At 51.0% G+C, this 20,171-nt stretch overlaps 6 protein-coding genes across 6 annotated transcripts; 1 reads left to right on the top strand and 5 right to left on the bottom strand.

The window, feature by feature from the left end:
• Nucleotides 1–950: 950 nt before the first annotated feature.
• Z517_00408 (uncharacterized protein) lies at nucleotides 951–1,499 on the bottom strand (the record flags this gene model as incomplete). The annotated part of the gene is made up of 1 exon (XM_013433374.1): nucleotides 951–1,499. One exon carries the CDS (start codon nucleotides 1,497–1,499, stop codon nucleotides 951–953), a length of 549 nt encoding a protein of 182 aa, XP_013288828.1.
• A 2,135-nt stretch (nucleotides 1,500–3,634) lies between these two features.
• On the bottom strand, nucleotides 3,635–10,072 carry Z517_00409 (uncharacterized protein; the record flags this gene model as incomplete). Its single annotated transcript, XM_013433375.1, has 2 exons — nucleotides 3,635–4,549; nucleotides 4,601–10,072. The coding sequence occupies 2 exons, from the start codon at nucleotides 10,070–10,072 to the stop codon at nucleotides 3,635–3,637; spliced, it is 6,387 nt and encodes a 2,128-aa protein (XP_013288829.1).
• A 1,111-nt stretch (nucleotides 10,073–11,183) lies between these two features.
• Nucleotides 11,184–12,554, bottom strand: Z517_00410 (uncharacterized protein; the record flags this gene model as incomplete). Its single annotated transcript, XM_013433376.1, has 1 exon — nucleotides 11,184–12,554. One exon carries the CDS (start codon nucleotides 12,552–12,554, stop codon nucleotides 11,184–11,186), a length of 1,371 nt encoding a protein of 456 aa, XP_013288830.1.
• A 1,903-nt stretch (nucleotides 12,555–14,457) lies between these two features.
• Z517_00411 (uncharacterized protein) lies at nucleotides 14,458–16,704 on the top strand (the record flags this gene model as incomplete). Its single annotated transcript, XM_013433377.1, has 1 exon — nucleotides 14,458–16,704. The coding sequence occupies one exon, from the start codon at nucleotides 14,458–14,460 to the stop codon at nucleotides 16,702–16,704; it is 2,247 nt and encodes a 748-aa protein (XP_013288831.1).
• A 1,114-nt stretch (nucleotides 16,705–17,818) lies between these two features.
• On the bottom strand, nucleotides 17,819–18,676 carry Z517_00412 (GTP-binding nuclear protein GSP1/Ran; the record flags this gene model as incomplete). The annotated part of the gene is made up of 4 exons (XM_013433378.1): nucleotides 17,819–18,156; nucleotides 18,220–18,373; nucleotides 18,423–18,515; nucleotides 18,608–18,676. 4 exons carry the CDS (start codon nucleotides 18,674–18,676, stop codon nucleotides 17,819–17,821), a joined length of 654 nt encoding a protein of 217 aa, XP_013288832.1.
• Nucleotides 18,677–19,245: 569 nt separating this feature from the next.
• On the bottom strand, nucleotides 19,246–19,956 carry Z517_00413 (uncharacterized protein; the record flags this gene model as incomplete). Its single annotated transcript, XM_013433379.1, has 1 exon — nucleotides 19,246–19,956. One exon carries the CDS (start codon nucleotides 19,954–19,956, stop codon nucleotides 19,246–19,248), a length of 711 nt encoding a protein of 236 aa, XP_013288833.1.
• Nucleotides 19,957–20,171: the final 215 nt, after the last annotated feature.

Raw genomic sequence — 20,171 nt, forward strand, 5'->3', positions numbered from 1 at the left:
CCTTGTCAGATTCCTCCCTACAAGTGCCTAGACGGGCCCCCAAAAAACTTGCTGGTTTTACTGCTCTTAGGTAAGGTGGGCTGGGTGGTAAGGTTGATTCAGCCCTACTTGTTGTGCTCCTCCCGATGATGCTTGGATGCCTAGGTAGACGAGTTGACTCAGCCATGAAACTCTGTCACTTATTATTTTACCCGCTGCTCGCCTGCTAAAGGTTCTTTCTTCCCCCTCTTCACCAACGTATAGAGTAGTTCTTACTTTCCTGTTTCTTGCAGTGGCAACAGATTTGGTAGTAGTCTGCGCCCTTTGCAGAGACTCCGCACTGACGTATTCGGGTTCTCAAGGCTAGCTTAGGTACAAGAGAGGGACCGAGGAGATGAATCAATAACTGAGATATTTATTGTTTCTTCCTTGCCCTAAACATATGGGGTAGTTGCAGATATGGAGACTACTTACCCCCCTGTTTAGGAAGGAGTTGTAGTACTATTGGAAAACAGTGACATGTATTGTATCTTCTGGAATCCTGCTGGGTGGCCGTAAACCCACCCTCGCGTCCCCTTGCAAAGAGTGCGGTCGAAACCATGTCGCATTGAATTCAATGTAATGTACAAACAGAAAGACCCTCTTCATCATGTCCAAGATCGCTCTCTGTGCCTCTGTATTAGCTTGCTATAAAGTGGTATCGTAAAATACATGACCTCCTGTTCCTCGCTGCCCAAAATTCCCAAGTCCGAAGAACCCAACCAGAAAATAGAAAAGGGAAAGGTTCCCTGCTCATTTGCATACATCATAACTTTCGTCTTACATCAAAAGGCCCACCCAAGAATTGTAACAAATGTTGATGAGTTATGGGGTTGACCACGGACATCCATTGATTCCGTTTGAAAGGTCTGGCTGAGCTGAGTCGTCCGACCCTCCGTTGTCTTCCTCAAATCCTCCAGAAGCTGTGTGGCTCATGCACGTTCCATGACCTCAAAGATACCATCCAGCACCACCGGTGTTTGCATGGTTTCATTCATGAATTCCATCATTGAGCATTGTGTGGAAGAAGATGTTGTCGAGGTAGCTGTGTTCGCTCGAGGGCGGGGTTCTAGTAGTCCCAGCCCAATGATCTCAACTTCGTCGGCGTACAGTTCTGCCTCGAGGGCTAGGTCGATGGCAGAGGGTTGGCGACGGATGTGATGGCTTGACAGTGGGGAGATCGGGGACAGAATAGCCGAATCAAGGTCATTGGTAGGTAGGTGTCGTCGACCTCCGAAGCTGCTGAAGGAGGAACTCGGTGAGGATCGGATGGACGAGGGCGCCGGTGAGGACGACGAAGACATGTTGCCCGATGGACTCTTTGCTGACGTTCGGCGTCGAGGATTGTGACTAAAGATGGTTTGGAGATGGAGACGGACTTTCGAGGACGAGGTGTGACTGCGAAAGGTCCTGGGCATGGGTTTAATGGATGTGTCTTCGTGTAGAGCCTCAAAGAGAGAGACTAACTGTGCAACTGCCATCTTTCTGGATGGTAATGGAATTATGTAGACGTCGAGTTTCTGGAATTCCTTCCCACGTCTCAATGTCTGAGAAGCTCCTTTTTGAGCAGTTGAGCGACCTTGGCCAGCAGGTCGAACTCTTTTTGAGCTAAGCAATGTGGTCAACGGGGTAGAGCGGCCCAGGTGTATCAAGGTCTGCCCAAGTGGTCCCAGGGGAACTGCCGTAATATCAATCCAAAAGTATCGAAAGCACAAGCAGACGCTGAGAACAGAAGTGATATACAAGAAGAGCTGAGAAAAGGAGACAAAAGCTGGAGAAGGTCAGCACAATATTAATTCCTGGAGGAGGATTGTTGAGATCCAAAGTTATGTGACAAGCCGTCCGGATCAACGCAGTAAAGTAGGTAACAAGCCACCCTGCGCATGGGCCTACTGCTTCCCTGTAATGACGGCCCCGTATGCGAACTAATACCTCGTAGACATGCAGGCAATAGTTTCGCCCAGAAACATTTGCGGGAACAAGGGCAAGCAATCCAGGGAGCGAAAATGTCACGCCCCTCCCTGCCCTGGGGCTTGAAAATAATGGGCCTCGTCGTAATGGCTCCTGCATAACTTTCCTGCGAAGGGAAAGGTGGAGGAGTGTATTGGAAGCCATCAAGGATGCGGAGGGAAACAAGCTCAGGACTTGGTGGTACCTAATGTCAAACATCAGTGTTCTTGGAGCTTTGGAATCTGGTACCCGAGTGTCTGAAGCGATCAAGAGAACACCCCCTAGTCTCGTCTGATGATCCTTCTCCCCCTTTGATATGCGACTGGTCCTTGACACGGAACAGGGACTACTGGAGCCACTGTTGCGGCAGAGATCCCAGCTTGGTTGCACCGTTGCTGAGGAAGCCTCGGAGAGTGAATATGCCCCAATATGACTTTCCCGATCTCCCTAACTTTTGTACTGATCCACAGTCTGTTCCCGAAGTTGATGCACTTCTCCACTGACCAGGGCAACGATGGACCCTGAGCTAGGGTCGAGAAGCCACTAGCACGACTGGGGCGTGTTTTGGCGTAGCTTGACGCGGCTGAGACTGTGGCCAAACACGTACAAGAGGATTGCGAGACCAAGCCAAGGTTTGATCCGCTTGGCTCATCTCATTTCCAAAGACGCGATGAGCGTCGTGCAGGCGTTTCAGGGGGCCCGACAAGCGAGCCCAAACCTTGATCTGTAGGATTATCGGTGTCAGGTCACTCAGGTGAGAGAGGGGTCTTTTGTTTCGTCGTCGTAGGTAGGGAGCTCTCGTACTCGGTACTGGCAGATTAATACAAGCGACAGAGGGGGAGGGGCGATGGGGGCGGAAGAACAGGCACTGTTTATTGGTGTATCATCGTGGAATGTTGTACTCGTAACTCTCTTGTCTCGTGAGTATCGCGTCTGATGGCATTTTCTGATACATAATTTGTTGGACGAAATCTTGTCAGTTGAACCTGCGCAGCACGAAACCGGCTGCGGGAAGAGAAAGTGCAACATTTGCTCCCCTTCACATGATCTTCCATCAAGAGTCTCCCCCATGAAGTGATACATTGGTTGACAGGGATATGAAATCGACCACAATTCCAGGCATAGACAAGGGTGGTCATTTACACATCCTGGAAGATCGACACAGCCACAAGCTTCTTCTGGATTTCCTGTCAAAAATCCTTGTACATGATAATATGTACAAGTACGGAGCAGAATGCATCGGGACAGCCGGATTGCGGACGGAAGCCATGATTCCACAAACATGCATGGATGGGATTTCCGTTTCGTCGCTGGACAGACATTGCAGCTCTCTTGCTCTCTTACCCTCTTCAACCTCATATCGCTCGAGTTCCATAATCAATATAGTGTGCATGATGTACATGATGACTGGGTGCCAGTGCATATTCGCCGTCTTCTTTTCAGTCATCCACCCAATCTCATTCCCTCACATCAAAGGTGAAAACGCCCTCGCTATGCTCATCTATTTTCATCTCGGATCCTGGTATCATTATCCACCTCGTTCCCATCTTAATATGCACAAATCAAGAAATGAAACCAAAAGACTTGGGTCATGAATCGTCATGAAACATCGTGCCAAGCATATTACCATCTCTTTTTCTTTCACCCTCTCAGACTCAAAACTCACTCACCCTCGCGTGCTATCGCTTCGTGTTCTCCTCGTCGTAAAGCTCCTGCGGATACTCTCACCCCATGCTGAATTGTCAAAGCTCTCCATCATACCCTGCCCATCTAGCCCGCTGGCGCTGCTGCCGTGCCGACTATGGGCTAGTGTCGGCGTTGTTGGAGACGATCTCGTTGCTCCTGTTGCTCCGTGGTAGGCAGTATCCACTGATCCCAGTCTCGCCCGCACTGGGCTACTTCGCGGCGAGCTCTCCAAGTCCACCGGTGACGTGCTTCGCAAAGCACCTGAAGGGGGAGGCATGGTCGTGTCGATGGGTGGGAGGTTGATTGATTGTTTCTTTGGCGTATATGATGGTGTAGATGAGGTGAAATCGCGTGGCTCGGTGCCGCTACTGCCTTCCATATTGTCGTCGGGATCCTCAATAAAGATTTCAGGGACAGGAATAGAAGGTGGTGCACCCAAGCGTGAGTTCCTCCGTCGTTCGACCGCTTTTCGAAACTTACGAGACCAGTGCAACGTATCAAAGAAGCCGACCACTGTATTTCTGCGGATGCTTTCTTGGACTCTTTGTAGTCGCGCTCGTCGCCGAAGGAACTCTTCCAAGCGGAGACTTCGAGAGTCCGTAATCACGTTGTAGTGCGTCAAAAGGAACAGAACCGCGGTGAAGGGAATGCCACGGTCTGGATCAGCCGTCGACATGACTTCCTGGTAAAAGATGTTGATCCGTGCACGGCGCTGCCGGATTTCGGCCACAGGAATCTGGCTAACACGTTCTGCCAACTTGTCGAGATCGATGCCATCCACTCTTCTTGCTGCTGGTTTGACTGGATCACCCGGCTGCACTGAGCAGTCCTCTCGGATGGCTCTGACGGTGAAATCACCGTCGTAAATCCGCATCTGCCATATACCGGAAAGTTCCTGCTCATTGTCAGTGACACCGAATAAAGAGCCCTATCGACTCAGACCTACCCCTAGAAGGCGAGGGAACTGTTCCTTTGAAATGAAACCGGTACCGTTTGGATCGAACTCTGCCCAGGCTTGTTTGAAGCGTCGAATCTCGTCCCGACTAACAATGGACATGCCGCTGCTCTGCTGATATACATACGAAAAGCTCTCAAAGATCATCGAGACAAACAGAGACACGAAGATGTACATGCTGATAATGTTCCAGGAGATGAACAATGCCCTTGCCCAGCCGGAGCTGCCACAGTCGCTCGCGAAGAAACTATCTTCTTTCACGCACAGGGGCGGTTCAAGTCCGGCAAAATCTTCCATGATTTGATTCCAACCTTCTCCAATACTGGTCCGAAACAAAAGGATGAGAGCCTTTGGAACGGTGCGGAAGTTGACATTGTTGCTCTCGTTTTCTCCAAAGCGCGTGAGGCCAAAAGCCTGCGTCAGGGCAATTGCGAACACCAGGAACAGAACAAACCATGTTGCCAGCAAATTGGCGATCAATGGCAGCGAGGCGGCAGCAGTCTTGAACAATTGATCGAGCTGATTGTTCCGCGGAATCAGGAGAAAGGTGACGGAAACCAGGAAAAGCTTATGGAGCTGTTGGAAACCTCCACTGTTGACCTTGGACAACGAGATCAGAGACGTGACGAAAATCCCTGACACCGCAAGAACCGAGTAGATGTCCCATGAGCTCCGTCGAAAACGTTTCCACGAGAGGCCGATGATCCTGATAATGACATTGGCGATTAGTACAACCGTAAAGGCAAGGAAAATGTATTCCCGCACAGTTGCCCACCACTCTGGCTCGGGATAGAAGTCAATCGTGAGGAGAATCAGGTGGAGGACCAATATTGTGGTGATGAACCTTTGCCACTTGCCCCGTTTCTGTATCGAAAGGTCATAGCACCATTTCTTCCACTTTGCAGACTGTTCACCTAGTGATCTCTTGGAAGGAGAGATCTGCTTCAAGAGCTTCCGCAGCTCCAGCCATGAGCGTTGTTCTGCTGTCAAAAAGGCAACACCTGTCTGCTCCGTGTAATTTCGCATGAACACCGAGATGAACAGTGTAAGGACAAAGACAGCACCCAACAAGTTGAAGATGATGAAATAGACTGCGTTTCCCTGTGCCGCAAATGGCTGTGGTTGTAATCCAGTGCCAGTGACACTCGTGCCCGACCACATCACGTTCACCCATCCTTCTTGGGAGACGATCTGGAACAGAATGAACAGGGCGCTGCCGAAGTCGTCGAAGTCGAACCAGGGGTTTGCAACCTGCCTGGGCGCCAGTACAGGCCAGTTGAAGGGAGTAGAGTTGAATTCTCCAACACAATTACTCAAGGCACTGTAGCCAAAATCTCCATCGTTACAAGCTTGCATTTTGCCACTAAACAAATTGACTCCAAGGATGGCGAAGGGAATCAGCAAGCTCATGGAAACGAAGGCGGCCGCAAGGACTTTGTAGCCACCAACAATGATAACCGAATAAAAGGTGTCTCGCGCAGTGTCACTAATGTTGAGCAAGCGCAATGCTCTCAGCGCTTTAAAGGCACCAACGGCTCGAGAGACGCCGTCGTCGCGGAACATAGCAGTGACCACATTGATCCATAGCGTGATGAGGACCACACCGTCAATAAACCCCCAGACACTTCGAAAGTATGCATGTGGCGTGAAGAAGAGACCGTCCGCAATTACTTTGATGATGGCTTCAACCGTGAAGAGGATTGCGAAACCCAAGTCGGTCCATACGAACCAGTTAGTGATGCTCAGTGTGTTGTTTAAATAGTAATCGCGTTGATACAAGGGCGTGGTGATACAAGCCAATATGACCATGGCCACGATCGCTGCATACGTGAAGGCTGAGAATGCATACCAGGCAGGTCTGTAGGGCGAGACGCCCTCCACTCGCTCAGTCCCTCGGCCGGGACCGACGAGGTATTGGCATAGCTTTCTCACTGGGTTATCTGGCTTGAAGATGTATAGCGACACGTTGTACTTGGGGTGCTTTTGCAAATACTGGCGCTGTGCACGGCGACGGTTCTCAGTTGTCGTGACCACCCTTTGGGCCACAGCTCTGGGATCGAACTCTTCGTTTGCCCGGGTGATTTTGGCACTAGAGTAGAACGGATTGGGCTCTGCCGAGCTGTAAAAACCAGTGATTTTGCCCCAGAACTTGGACAGAATCCCAGGTTTGACGGTGGGCACTTCGTCGAGGTGCATGGATGTTGCCCTACGCGCAAGGACATCGTCTTGTTCGTCCAGAAAGTCCTTCACGACGGCCTCCTTGAGGAGCTGTTCAACTGTTGCTGAGCCATATTCGAGAGCGTCTCGGTGTCTGATTGATTCTCGTCCCATCTTGAAGACCGCGGTGAGCGAGAGATTCCCAGAAGCTGAACCAGTCATTTCCTTCTGCTTCAAAAAAGCCTTTACCTGTTGCAGACGTTTCTCATCCTCGGACACGTCAAAACTCTCTTGGATGACAGCAATAAACATATTCAGCACAATCAAGTTTGAGACGACGAACCAGAGGATGAAAAATATCGCACTCAGCCACGCCGTATCCCAAATGTTGTTGAACTGGGTAGCGTTGTACATCAGAGTAGTCCAATTCTCACTCGAAAACACTTGGTACATTCCCACGAAGGAGTTCCAGATGTCGAAGAATGACACACCAATCACTTCACCCTCGGCATCTACGGATGGAATATCCCCTCTGAATAGTTGCGAGGCAAGAATGGCGGCCAGGAAAGTGAACAGGAATACAAACAAGATCAAGTTCAAAAGACCGACGATATTGCCAAACACGACCATGACCAGTTCCCTTGTAACCCGGACCGCGAGGACGACTCGGTAGATACGCGCAATCTGAAATGCTGAGAGCCATGCGTATGGCTGACCCGAGTTGCGAATTACTGGAATTTGCGTGACGGTAGTAACGATCGCGAGCAAAAGATCAACCCAATTCCTTTTGCCGTGGAAAAATTGTCTCCAGTCACATAAGAACCGCAAGATGATTTCCAGGAGCAGGAGGAATGTGACGACCGTCTCGCAATCCATGATAAAAGTCTTGCGGCGATCGCTCATGGTTGCACTTCGCAGACTCTGGACAATTAGGTCGATTACGATGACTAGAACCCAAAAGAGATGCGTTTTGTCGTAAATCTTTTTCAATTGAGTCCGTTTCTTAGTTTGATCATCTTCGAAAAGTGGCCCGTCGATTTTCTCGGCTGTAAATGCGCTCTGCTTGCTCTCCTCGCGGATGATTTGAAATGAAGAGGTGATAACAGCGACCAACAAGTTGACGAGCCACAAACTCAAAACGACAATACCGGCCGCAAAGAAAAGTGCTGCTGCAAGATAATCGGAGTCCGTCAAATAGTAGAGGAGATCAGAAAACGTATTGGAACTGATTATCACGAAGACGAGCTCCAGCGACTGGCCGATGTTGTCGAAACTGACAGTGCCATTGTATGGACCACTGATTCCCTCAACGCACAGGGAACCTTGGGGGCAGAGATAACCTTTGGGCCTGTCCGTGCCTTTGGAGCCATCAGCTTTGAGCCACGGCATCGCCTGTCCCGTTACAGCATCTAGGTAGCCTCCGCAGAACTGGATGTTGTCGGGCGCAATGTTGAGAGTGTAGTTTTGACCGGATCCGTCGTCACCCACCCAGACGCATGTACGTCGCAGACTGGATTTGAAGCTTTGGACGCCAACGATGCCAAAGATCAGCCAGAAGAAGCCTATAAGAAAGGCAACGTGAACCAGAAGAGGAGCAGCTTTCTTCAGACTCCGCAAAATGATCGATGTTCCAGCGGTGAGGCCCAACAGGCGCAGAATTCGAAGGCAGCTCAGCATATTGAAGACATATACGTGACTCGAATTCTCGACGCCGCTGAGCTGCATGACGAAAGAGATCCAGTAGGAAACAACAGCAACGAAGTCAAGTCGATTGAAAGAATGCCGCAGAAAGGCGCGGCGGGCCAAGCGTATCCTTTGCTGCTGCTTCGTATGGCCGGGCCCTCCAGCCTCCCCAGGATGAGGAACTCCGGTGAAGGTGCGAACAATTGACGGTTGCGTGGGTGCATCATTGACCACCATTGACGTCTCTCGGGCACCCTGGGGGGCGAACAGAGTGTGAGCCTTCTGAAGGACAGCCCGTTTCAAGCCAATAGACCGGTTGATGGTGCTAAACTCGACGGGATTCGAGACGAAGCCAGACACAATAGTACGGGCAACGAGTTCCAAGGTGTAAATCACAAATAACGCAAAGATGGCATAATCGAAGCCTGTGCTCCCCCATCGTTTCGTCCGCGTCTGCAGGTAAACAGCATCAGACGCTGCATTGACGGCCAGTAACACCGTCTGGGCGACGATCAGAGCCAAAATTGTGGGCTCGGTAAGCGGATGGACGAGGATTTCACAGAGCCATTTTCGTAGAGCGTTCTCTGGTCCAAAAATACCCCAGGTTTTGCCAACAAGAGGGTTAGGGTGATAGACTGGGGTTATTGGTGTGAATGTTTCAGCTACAACTTCAGCTGATGGGACCTTTTCGAGAGGAACTTGCTGCGGTTGTGCTCCTTCTTCGTCTCCAACCTCGTGCAAGGGATGTGCAGAAGCACTGGGGCGCCTGTGCTGTCGTATAGATGATTTGCGCCGGATACTTTGCTCAACCATGTCCGAATCATTGCTCAGGTTGACCACACGTTGTGAGATCTCTCGCAGCATGGAGTTTGCCCTGGCCATTGGGGAAGGAGATGGCGATAGAGACCTTGACCTTTCGCCAGATTCGCCTTGACTGACACTCAGACGGCTGATTCCACTGGCAGTGCTCAACTTGCGATGCATTCCAGCGCTTGTATCGAGCGTTGGCAGATCATCTCCGAGGCGCGAAGTCCGCCCACGCACCGCGGCAGGTGACTCGCCATCCGTCCAATGGACACTGGACTTTTTTCCTTGTCTATCATGCCTCTGGCCTCTGGATACGGAGCTAGATGTCTTGAGCGAAGAAGGTGGGCGACGTGAAGACGTCAAAGGTGTCGTGTCGGAGTCTGGGGGCGAGAAGGGACTCTCCGCGTCTTGAAGGTCCCCATCAGCAGCCGTGGTGATGATACTCGGTCGTCGTAGTCCGACACTGGGTGGTGTCGAAGGTAGATGGAGGTCCAAGCCCACTGTTGCCGCCGCGAATCCCTCCACATCTTCAATCGGGGAATCCCAACCGCTTCCTCCTTGTGCAGAAGTTCCAACGCTTTCAGACGACGGTCCTCCTCTTGCGGGTGACTCTTCGTCGTTCAGTCGCGCGTAATTGGGAGTCCGACGTCCGATCAGAAGAGATCTGGTGCGACTGTGCCGGGGCTTGTGGCCTGAGAACGTGCCTGTTGAAATATCATGTTCATCTGATCCGGAATCGGGGGGTCTCGAGAGATCTCGTAAAGGTATCGACTGTGGACCCGTCGTCTTAGGGGGGGTCCTGTCGCGAGAGGACATGATGGTATTATGACCCTAGAATGAGCAGGGCGTTGATGGTACATACTATCTCAAGACGAGGCGCAGCATTTTGGTGGTGCTCAAGAATCTGCGTCTAGAGGAAAACGAATGAGCGCGGGCGCAATTGCGACGAGGCAACGCTTTGGGGCGAGCGATGGAAGCTGCATACAAGCAGCGGTAAGCAAGCAGTCAATGATCAAACGAACGAATAGTATGATGTATATTTTGCAGCGCGCGAGAATGGAATGGGAGATTGAGACCAGGGGAGATGAGGTTGAGATGGCTCGTACTCTGCAAGACTGCAAAAGGCAAACCGCATGTGCAACTTTCTGGTGCTGGGGACTTGTGTTCGTAAGTGCAAGCGCTGATGTGGTAGGAAGGTTACCGGGATGCCGGTCTAAGGCTGAACGCGCGGCGGTCCCTTGATGTGCCCTGGGTGCCATAATCACTTAACTAGCCTCAAAAAGAGCCTCTAAATTTTGAAACAAGGGCCACTAAACGGGCACCGAAGCCACCTGCCTAGCAGCAGCAAACTCTCGGCCCTAGTGGGATCGAGGCTGATGCCCCCAAGGCAGACTTTCTCCAGCTCCTGTGTACCAATGGTACCTATTTTCAGGGGGTCCAAACCCGCCATAACAACCCCCCCAGCTGGTTACCAGGCCCCGCATATTTACCCAGCATGATTCAACGATAGGAAGAAACACGTCAGCCACTGGCGACCGAATTACTCGTACCGTGTACTGCTTTGGAACAACACTAATTCTCCTTACGCAGGATCCCTTCATCCATTAGTAGGTAAGTTACTATAAGGAGTTATGTGCACGTCTTGGCTCTGCATCGGCACTTGATAACTTCCAGAGCGGCACATCCTTAAAACACAAATTAATCCTTGTAACAAAGTTATTGCTTATAAGGTCTCCCTTAAGAAGAACGGTATATTAATCCCGCGGTCTCCAGCAGAAGCACACCCTATTTACACACGACTCTGGGAGCAGTAGCCAGAGCCGACGGCACAAGTTAAACCAAGGTATTGTTAGACGGCTCGATGGTTCACGACAAATTGTCGGGCCCGGGTCCAACGCATCAGGCAAAAGCGATATCTCTCGCCCTATCAATGCCATGCAAGCCTGGCGTTCCTTAACAACCGCCTCACTTCGGGAAGCAGCTCCTTGCTTTTCAGGCTTACTTTGCGGAGAGTCTGGAAGCCTTTGCTCTTCCGCAGCACGTCGTCCCATAAGTGCTCCTGGACACATTCCATCTCGGTTTTTTCATTGACTGGGCTGAGCATGATTGGTACATCCATGACCTCTTCTTGTTTCTGTTTCCAGCTGTCGTTGCCGACGATGCGAGTCAATGGAGCCAAGGCGTCATCCCAGGTCCCAGATCTCAAATGGCACCGATCAAATTGAAATTCATGCAAGACTTTTCGATGGCTCATGATAAAACCAGAGGCTTGAGCAGCATCCAAGCTTGCATTTATGAGACGCATAGACTTCAGATGCCGGAACTTGAGAGGTCTGCAAGGTGATCTCGCGCTGGCGTCTGGGCACGCCTTCGAGCAGTCGAGAGATGTCGGGCGTGAGGTGCAAGGCTCAGTGTGAAGAGCCAACGGACAAGGTCCCTTGCTGCCAAGCCACTGGAATTCGAAATGCTCCAGAGCTTGGAATGTCTGCAAATAGCTATGGAGGATCTTCAGGTGATCTGACGGTTGGTTACGGCCATATTCGAAGCTGTCCATTTCAATAACCAGGGATTTGATGCCCTTCCAAACCCGAGAGGATGCTGGGGATGACCCGATGCTCAATTGTGGACGAAGGTAAAATACAGCTGCAGGATGTATTGGTGCCAGGGTTAATGATTCGAGCTGGCTTAGTTTGGCGGCCTCCACGGCCACTCTCAACGATATCAGGGCATAGTCAACAATATCCTTTCGGTATCTTTGACCTGCAGGTTGACTTGGACAAGAGACGTGAAGATGTTGTAACCTTGGCATTGAACTGACTGCGTGAAAGAATGAGTCCACGTTGGTGGCGGCATGAAATAAAGGAGGATATTGCTTGACCAGAAGGTCATTCATCTCCCATGAGCCGTATTTAGAGGCCGATGAGGATGACGAGGAACAACTGGAAGATGAATTCGGTCTTGAAGTGTTGATCCGGGGCTCGTACATAAAGGTGACTTCCTCCAGAGTGCCGGGAACGAGCAGCGGCGGTAAGAAGGTGTCAGAGTGGTGTGGCATGATGAAGGAAAGGCGTCGAACATGGATGCCAATTCTTTTCAACGCAGACATGCGCGACCTGCGCGACAGTGTGTTCGTGCTGAAACGGATTTCCAGATTCTTGAAGAGGGTGGGAGCAACGTCGCCAGCAAGGCTTTTGCTCACAAGTCGCAGAGATGGTAAATCATCCTTGTGGACATGAGACAGGAAACATTCGCGAACCAGGTCGGTTTGCCAGAATGCGGCGAATGCGGTCGAGGACATTTTTGATATAGAACATACCTGACCAGTGGGCCAAGCGATTGTCAACGGTCACCGCCAACGCCAGCATGTGCGGCAGAGATTTCAATCTTCCGACCGATAAGACAGGAGAGCTACTCTGGAGCCAGTACTGTAAGGATATGCGTTGGGACCATAACAACAGCGGAACGGTGAGTGCAAGATCTCGATCGTACAGCGGCCCACGACAGAGAGGGTTGCGAAAACCAACAAGAAACTTACCTCGTAGAATCTAAACAGGCGGAGGATGGAAAGAGATATAGTTCGGAAATTTTGCTAGAGGAGGACCATTCCACTCCATTGTGGATGTGGAGGGACAGGAAAGCGACGAGTGCAGCTGGGTTGTAGGAGCTATATCGCGATTATGGCACGGTCGTGAAAGCGTTGGTGGCGCGAAGCAGGACAGCGACGTGATCATAGGCTACAGAAGACGGTGTAGCGGGAGGCTGAACCTGAGGTGCATATTTCGTGCATAAATAGCTGCATTTCGTGACTGATACGCGCCAGAACCCCGTGTTGGTGTTCTGTTTTATCGCGATGGTACCATTGAGGCGCGGGCCTTGACGCGAAGGGACCTTTTTACTCACACTCGTGCGAGGCGCTGAAGACTTCTCAGAGTATGGAATACATGGTTCGTACGATAATTCTGCTTCGATCAGATGTTCATGTGGAAGCTGGGTGTTTCCGAGTATAAGAATTTGAGGGTGTTGATGAACCAGCGCGTCGGCTCGGCGGGATGATTAGTTCCCAGCCCCCAATGGCTGATTTTGATTGATTGTATCGGTCTGTCTGCACCAGGGACCATGGTCTGGCCAGCAAGCCATGTGTTCTTTACGTCCAGCCAGAAGTTCCACCTCTTGAAAATGTGGATCGGACTGCGTCATTTTCCGTGGTGACGGGTCGATTCGAAGGTGTTGACAGTTGTAATACATATGTAGGTAAGTCGCGAGTAGGGACAAGTGGCAGAGAAGACTCCAGAACAAGACAAGAAGCCATTGGTGTAGGTGACTATTGGGCGATGATGGTTGACGAGCGCTGACCGAGAAGAGAAAAGTGAGAAGACGAAAGCATACCTCGTACCTATCATCGTCATGACCGCAAACTCCGACGCTTCACCTCACGAAACAAGTAACAACTGATCCGGATTCGCCTTGGAACACACACTAGAGATTCCTTTTTTTCTCAGCCCGGCCCCAAATCCTCCTGTCTGTGTGGCTGGCTCCCTTCGTTCCCTCCTATTCCTTGGTTTCTTCGCAGGTTCGCCACGCTGACTTTGGCCGATTCCATCCAATTCCCCGAGTTCAGTGCTCTCTCTGAATGGATGCCACAAGAGCGCCACATCCTACACACATCCACACACATCCCAGTGATATGGTGACCTTTGGCACATGCGACCAATCGTCCTCTTCCAATGACATCAAGTCTACAACAAGTTCCGACTCGGATCTTCCACCACAGCATTCGCACGGCAATACCCTTCGCCCTGAATTATGCCTGCCTATCAGCTTCCGGCCGGATGTGAAAATCTTTCGCAGAACAAAGCAGGTGAGCACGCGAGAGGTAACCACAAACCCATCTTCATATAAAATGACAATTTCAACCCCCATGTTCCCATCATCATGAGGCGTTTCACTAGCCCCAGGCCTTTCTCCTATCCACCCAAGTTCCACCTCCTCGCCTAGAAGTACCTTGAAAACTGACAAGAACGCAAAGGAGTCCACTCTTCTTACTAGTCATCGATAGATCTCTGTAAATACTAGAGTTCCTCTTGCTTTGGCCTGTATGCGGATTCGTTTTCAGCCAGATCCGCTGTCTACTGCTACTTCTAGTTCGATCTTCAGGGGAAGAGGGAACAAGAGAAGAATAAAACAAATAAAAAGAGGCCACCATGATTCAACAACTGAGCCCAGTCCCAGCTCTTCCCAAACCCTTTGGGCCACACAAAGTTGGCACCACAGAATGGGAGATTCCTGTCTCTGAGATCCCGTCGCCATCGCCAACTCCAGAGCCTCAAATCACCACCATAAAGTTTCGACTGTTTTATCCTACAACGCCAAATGCAAAGTCGAAGACTTCTGTTCCCTGGCTCCCAACACCACAAAGAGAATGGAATCAGGCTTATGCATCTTTCCTGGGCGCGAGTCCCCGTGTCTCATCTCTGATCTCTCTCATACCTTTCCTGATTAATATGACCAATATCCCAGCGGTAGCTGATGCGCCTCTGTTGCAGAAGGATACGTCGTCCAAGTATCCCTTGGTGGTCTTTTCGCATGGGCTAGGAGGAAATTTCAATGCCTACAGCGCAGTATGTGCAGCGCTGGCCAGTTTTGGGATTGTGTGCGCAGCCCCCGAGCATCGCGATGGCAGCGCCCCTATTTCACCCATACGCTCAGCTGACGGCCGCAAATCCACCGCAATCCCATATCAAAGGCACCCTCATGCTCCCACCACCAAGGTCCTTAACGCTCGCAATGCTCAGCTGAGGATACGGTTGTGGGAGTTGGAGCACTTGTTCACCGTCTTGGGAAGTTTTAATGAAGGCAAGACTTTCTCCAACTACGCTGCTGTGCGGAGCAAATCGAAGTCAAGCCTGTCGTTGAAAGACGCGCTCGACCTACGACCTGGCCATGTAACATGGGCAGGCCACTCCTTTGGTGCCTGTACCATGGTCCAATTCGTGAAATCAGTTTACTATCACGAATTCCTACCCTCACTCAAAGGCACCGAGTTCGAGAATGACCTGGACTGGCGTCCTCTCTACAAGCCCGCGGACAATAGCGAGCTAGTTATGCAGATCACGCCAGACTCGCCCGTCATTTTGCTCGACCTATGGGCCATGCCTCTGCGCGCCGGCCTGACAAAATGGCTCTGGGAAAAGCCTCTGCCATGTTACCACCGCAGATCGGCCGACGGCGAACGCCACCCGCCTACTAATGTCGTGGCCATCATCTCTTCCGAATTCTACAAGTGGCCTGAGTTGCTGAACCGAATGAAGGCCGCACTGTCTGCGAGTCCCGCCGAGGCCATGTACACCCTTGAGAAACGAGAAGCTGCTCGGTCTGCCAAGCCTCAGCAGCAGCCGGAATCGCAGCTGCTGGCAACGCCTGGGGACAAGATTGCGCCTGATGTGCGTGAGACCGAGGTCACTTCACGTCGAGGTTTCGAGGTCAATCGGGCTGCAGATCTAGACTCGGATGACGGGGATGAGCTCTTTGTGACACCTTTTGCCACACCTGGGGACGAATTTTCGCTTGACAAGATCATGACAAACAGACGTAGCGGGGTGGGATCATGGAGAGGAGGAGGGTCGGAGGCCCCAGACGTTGACCTAGACGTGGAAAGAGATATCAATGAACAATCATTGAGAGAGGCGATCAGGGTGCCACTGCCGGATTCAGAGCCAGAAGACGAAGACGAAGACATCCCTGGGAGCATCGAGCTGGATGACTCCCGATTGGACCAAGAGGTAGAGGCAGCCTCAGACAGCACCTCTCCCTCCAGGTCGTCTACCTCTAGCAAACCCACTCCTTCTTCAGCCTCGCCGTCAGATTCCGTGTCCTCGCTATCAACGCCCGCCTCATCAATCCAGTTAAGCCGCACCTCTTCCCCCTCCCCCACTTGCGAAAGTGTTTCGAGCACAACCTCAGCCTCCGACAGCGAGGTCAAGGCCTCAGCTAGCTCCCCCGGCGCAGCTGAAGAAGAGAGCGACAGGATCGACCTCTCCTTCGCCCCCTTCTCCCTGCTGCCACTGGATCTCCCAAAACTGTCCGTCGTTCCGAACCCCAATACGCCTTCTCCCTCAGATCCACACCTCTACCTAATTCCCAACACCGCGCACTTGTCACAGTCTGATTTCGGCGTGCTCTTCCCCAACCTGACGAGGTATCTCATGAACGCCGAATCGCCCGTTGAGACAATCAGACTGAACGTCCGGGCGATGTTGGCCGTCATGAGAAACATGGGTCTAGACGTTGAGGCGTACCGCGACGACTGTGTTCGCGAAAAGAAAAAGACTCAAGCCCGCGATCGGCGAGGAACGAACGACGATTCTGACTTCGATGAGATCTCCGGAGTGGATCCGATTCTCACGGAGCGGTGCAACGAGGAGAGATTCCTGAGGGTCGATATATATTGATCTGATTGATGTCTCCTCATCTTATGTTTCTGTCTCGTGAGAACGGATAACAGCTCTCCTATGCGGGGCTAAGTTCTGCCTTTACAATTTGCTTCTGGTTTATTTGTGAACCGAACATGCGGAGTAGTGCTGGGTCAGGATGTTTCAGGAAGAAAAAGGGAGGTTTCTAAATGACGACAACAGAACTGTGGCTTGGATTTCCCTTGAATCTTTCTTTTCAGAACTTGTCTGTGTTGGTATATATTGCGACTTTGCATGCCTTGGTTTCTGGCTTGCTTACTTGATGGGATACGGGAATATGTATGGCACACGGAACTCTGAATATCATGAGGGAGGGAAGGCCTTATGCAATTACGATTTGGCGCGAGATGGGTGCATGGGCTTGGATTCCTTCGCAGCCGCCATTTTCCATTTACTTGTTTTCCTTTTGACACATGGAAATTTGTGCATGGCTTGGATTTCGCTAGCGGCACCTTTTTGCTTCTTGATCATGTCTTTTGAGCACAGCGGATTTGGGGTGGAGATACAGGGCAGTCCATGGAGCGGAATCTAGCGATCAGCGTCCCTGAGGGAAAATCAGATTATTATCTTCCTTCTAGAAAACATCGGGGTACGGTTCCTGTTATATATCAATTCCAGTCGGCATATAACTCAAAACTCGTCCATCCTCGTCCCCAAACGTCGTTCAAGTAAAGTTAGGAGTTAGTCTCGGTTGAAGCAATGATCTTTCTCATCTCGCTATGCTAAAGCTAGTCTAAAAAAGCTAAGAGCAGTCACCCAAGATGATTTATTGCAAGGGTCATTCGTTTCGCATGGGGGAGGGTAAAGGTCGGGTACTCTTTCGCTCTTGAGGCCCTTTACCACATGCCAAGCGTGTTGAAATCAAATCCCTCAACACTCCCACACTTGTTCTCATCCGGAGCCACGTCCATCACGTCTGAAGCTCCACCAGAGATGCCTGACACGCCGCCACTAACCCGTCCCCTGTCATTCTAATCATATAATGGCAACAGCACGACCTTCTTTCTGTCGTCTCGCTAGACCATTCCTTGACCATTGATACCCTTCGAGTGAGAACATAACAGCCCAGGCGCAGAGCATTGGCTGTCATCATTTACAAGTCAGGGTCCTCCTCATCTGGAAGAGGCATTGCCGCAGCCTCAGTCATCTCCTTGTGATACTGGTCGAGCTGTGCCTGGTCGATCTGGACTTCAGGAGGCGCAAGAGCCGGAGCAGCCACGAACTCGAGTTGAGGGTTGCCGACCAGTTTTCGTGCGAGCCAGAGGAAGGGTTTTTCGAAGTTGTAATTGGATTTGGCCGAAATGTCGTAATATTGGAGGTTTTTCTTACGGTGGAATGTGATAGTCTTGGCCTTGACTTTGCGTTCCTTCACATCGACTTTGTTACCGCAGAGAACGATGGGAATATTTTCGCAGACGCGCACGAGATCACCTGCGATATTTGGTCAGATCAAATCCTCTTTTAATCATATTGCCCAAGGTGCTATTAACGTACGGTGCCAGTTGGGGACGTTCTTGTATGTGATCCGGGAAGTGACATCGAACATGATGATGCCGCATTGTCCGTTGATGTAGTAACCGTCACGAAGACCGCCAAACTTCTCTTGACCTGCGGTGTCCCACACATCGAATTGGATCGGCCCGAGGTTCTGATTCGCGGTTAGAATTATCTGCGCTTTGAGCGTCTGGTTGACGTACGGTTGAGAATCCCAGAGGATGGACTTCGACACCAAGCGTGGCGATGTATTTCTTTTCGAACTCTCCCGTCAGATGGCGCTTGACGAATGTAGTCTATGATAACCATTAGCATTGTTGATTTCAAACACTGCCTTGTCTAGCTGCGCCAACGAGCAGAAGAAGACTCTGATTGCAGTTGAGCTCACCTTTCCAGTACCGCCATCGCCCACCAAGACGAGCTTGAAGGTTGGCACGGCCGTAGCAGCTTCCGCCATTGTGATTGTGGTTTTGTTGAGATCTCTGATATCAATTCAGGAAGCGGAGGTCAACAAGAAATGTTGCGATTGCGAGAGTACCGCAGCCTTGATAGCGGTGGTGTGTCAAAGAGAGGTGGTAAGAAAGATGACGAGAAGGCGGTTTGATGGTATCTTGAAGAAAGTGAAAGCAGGCGCAAGTCAAAGGCGGTGGTTTGTTTTCAAGACTAGCGCTTGGCATATCCCAGCGGCGTCACTGGGGATTTTGCATCATGGCAAAGCACGTGACTACAACAAGGATACTTGCATATTTCAGCAGTAGTGGCGGCATTAGGTTGGGTGCGCACTCTTGGGCGCTTACGATGCTATCAAATCCATTTTATTCGTCAGACCTATCATTATTTTTGTTACAAAAACGAACGGAGCATGCCCAAGCACAAGTAGTCTTTGATCAGAATCCTTCGTGTAGTCTGTGTCTGTTGTGCCGAAAATGGCACAAGCAATGACCATAGCAGCTGCAGCGTCCATTTAGCACCACAATCCTGAATGGATCCTCTCATGGGTGTCTCATCGTGTCATGAGCTTGGACTTCATATGGGAACAATGTGACATCCCAGCGTCCCTCTTCCACCCCAATTCTGTCTGGGAGTCAACCTCAGGTCCAGTTCTTGTGCGTCTTGTCCAATACCACGGGACACCCGCACCAGAATCGGTCGACCCAAGTTTTGACTCACAACTTCCCCAACTTTGCGTAATCTTTCATGGTTTGACCATATTGCGGTCCCAAATCTTCTTATCAAATCGCCAGACTTTAGACCAGCTTCATGTGCAGGACTCCCAGGCTCAATGCTGTTCACCTTTGCAAATGGGGTCTCGGGGGGGGAAGGTGTCTGTTCGGATGCAGGAGAGGGCGCTGGTCGGGATTGAGGTTGATTCAGTGAGTTCTTGTATTCGTCCGAGGCTTGGTATTTGGCATGATGTTCGTGAAGGCCCTTCTCGATTTTGTCCATCAGAGCTTTCCAGTCGTTGCGGAGCACAACAATCCGAGCTCTTGTAACTCGTACTTGCGCCACATCAATATCTGATCTTGGAAACCCATCGAATGTGGTCAGGCTTGTTTGCATGGTGACTCCATGGCTATCTAGGACTGCGCCCAAGGCTTTGAGTTCTGCCTCAAGATTGTCCTTGCGTGCAATGAGTTGCTGTAAAGAGAGACCGTCAAACGACTCCGCCTGGTGGATCGAGGTAGGTCCACTTGGGACATGTATCTCGGCGAGGTTAGCGTCCATCGGAAGTCCCATGGTCATTCATCAAGTGTACAGGCAGATCAAGAGATGCGAGCCAGAGGAAGATGTTTGAGTAACAAACATGTTCAGCGCAGGCAACCTCTGAATGCGTGGGTGCAAAAGGGACAAATGTGAGCGGGGAAGGCGGTTTTTCCGATGTTTATCCGGTTCCGTTGCCACAACCACCACCGCAGCCGCCGCCGCATGCGCCGCCTTGCTTCAGATCCAGC

The sequence above is a fragment of the Fonsecaea pedrosoi genome, assembly GCF_000835455.1.
Source record: "Fonsecaea pedrosoi CBS 271.37 unplaced genomic scaffold supercont1.1, whole genome shotgun sequence".
Taxonomy (NCBI): domain Eukaryota; kingdom Fungi; phylum Ascomycota; class Eurotiomycetes; order Chaetothyriales; family Herpotrichiellaceae; genus Fonsecaea; species Fonsecaea pedrosoi.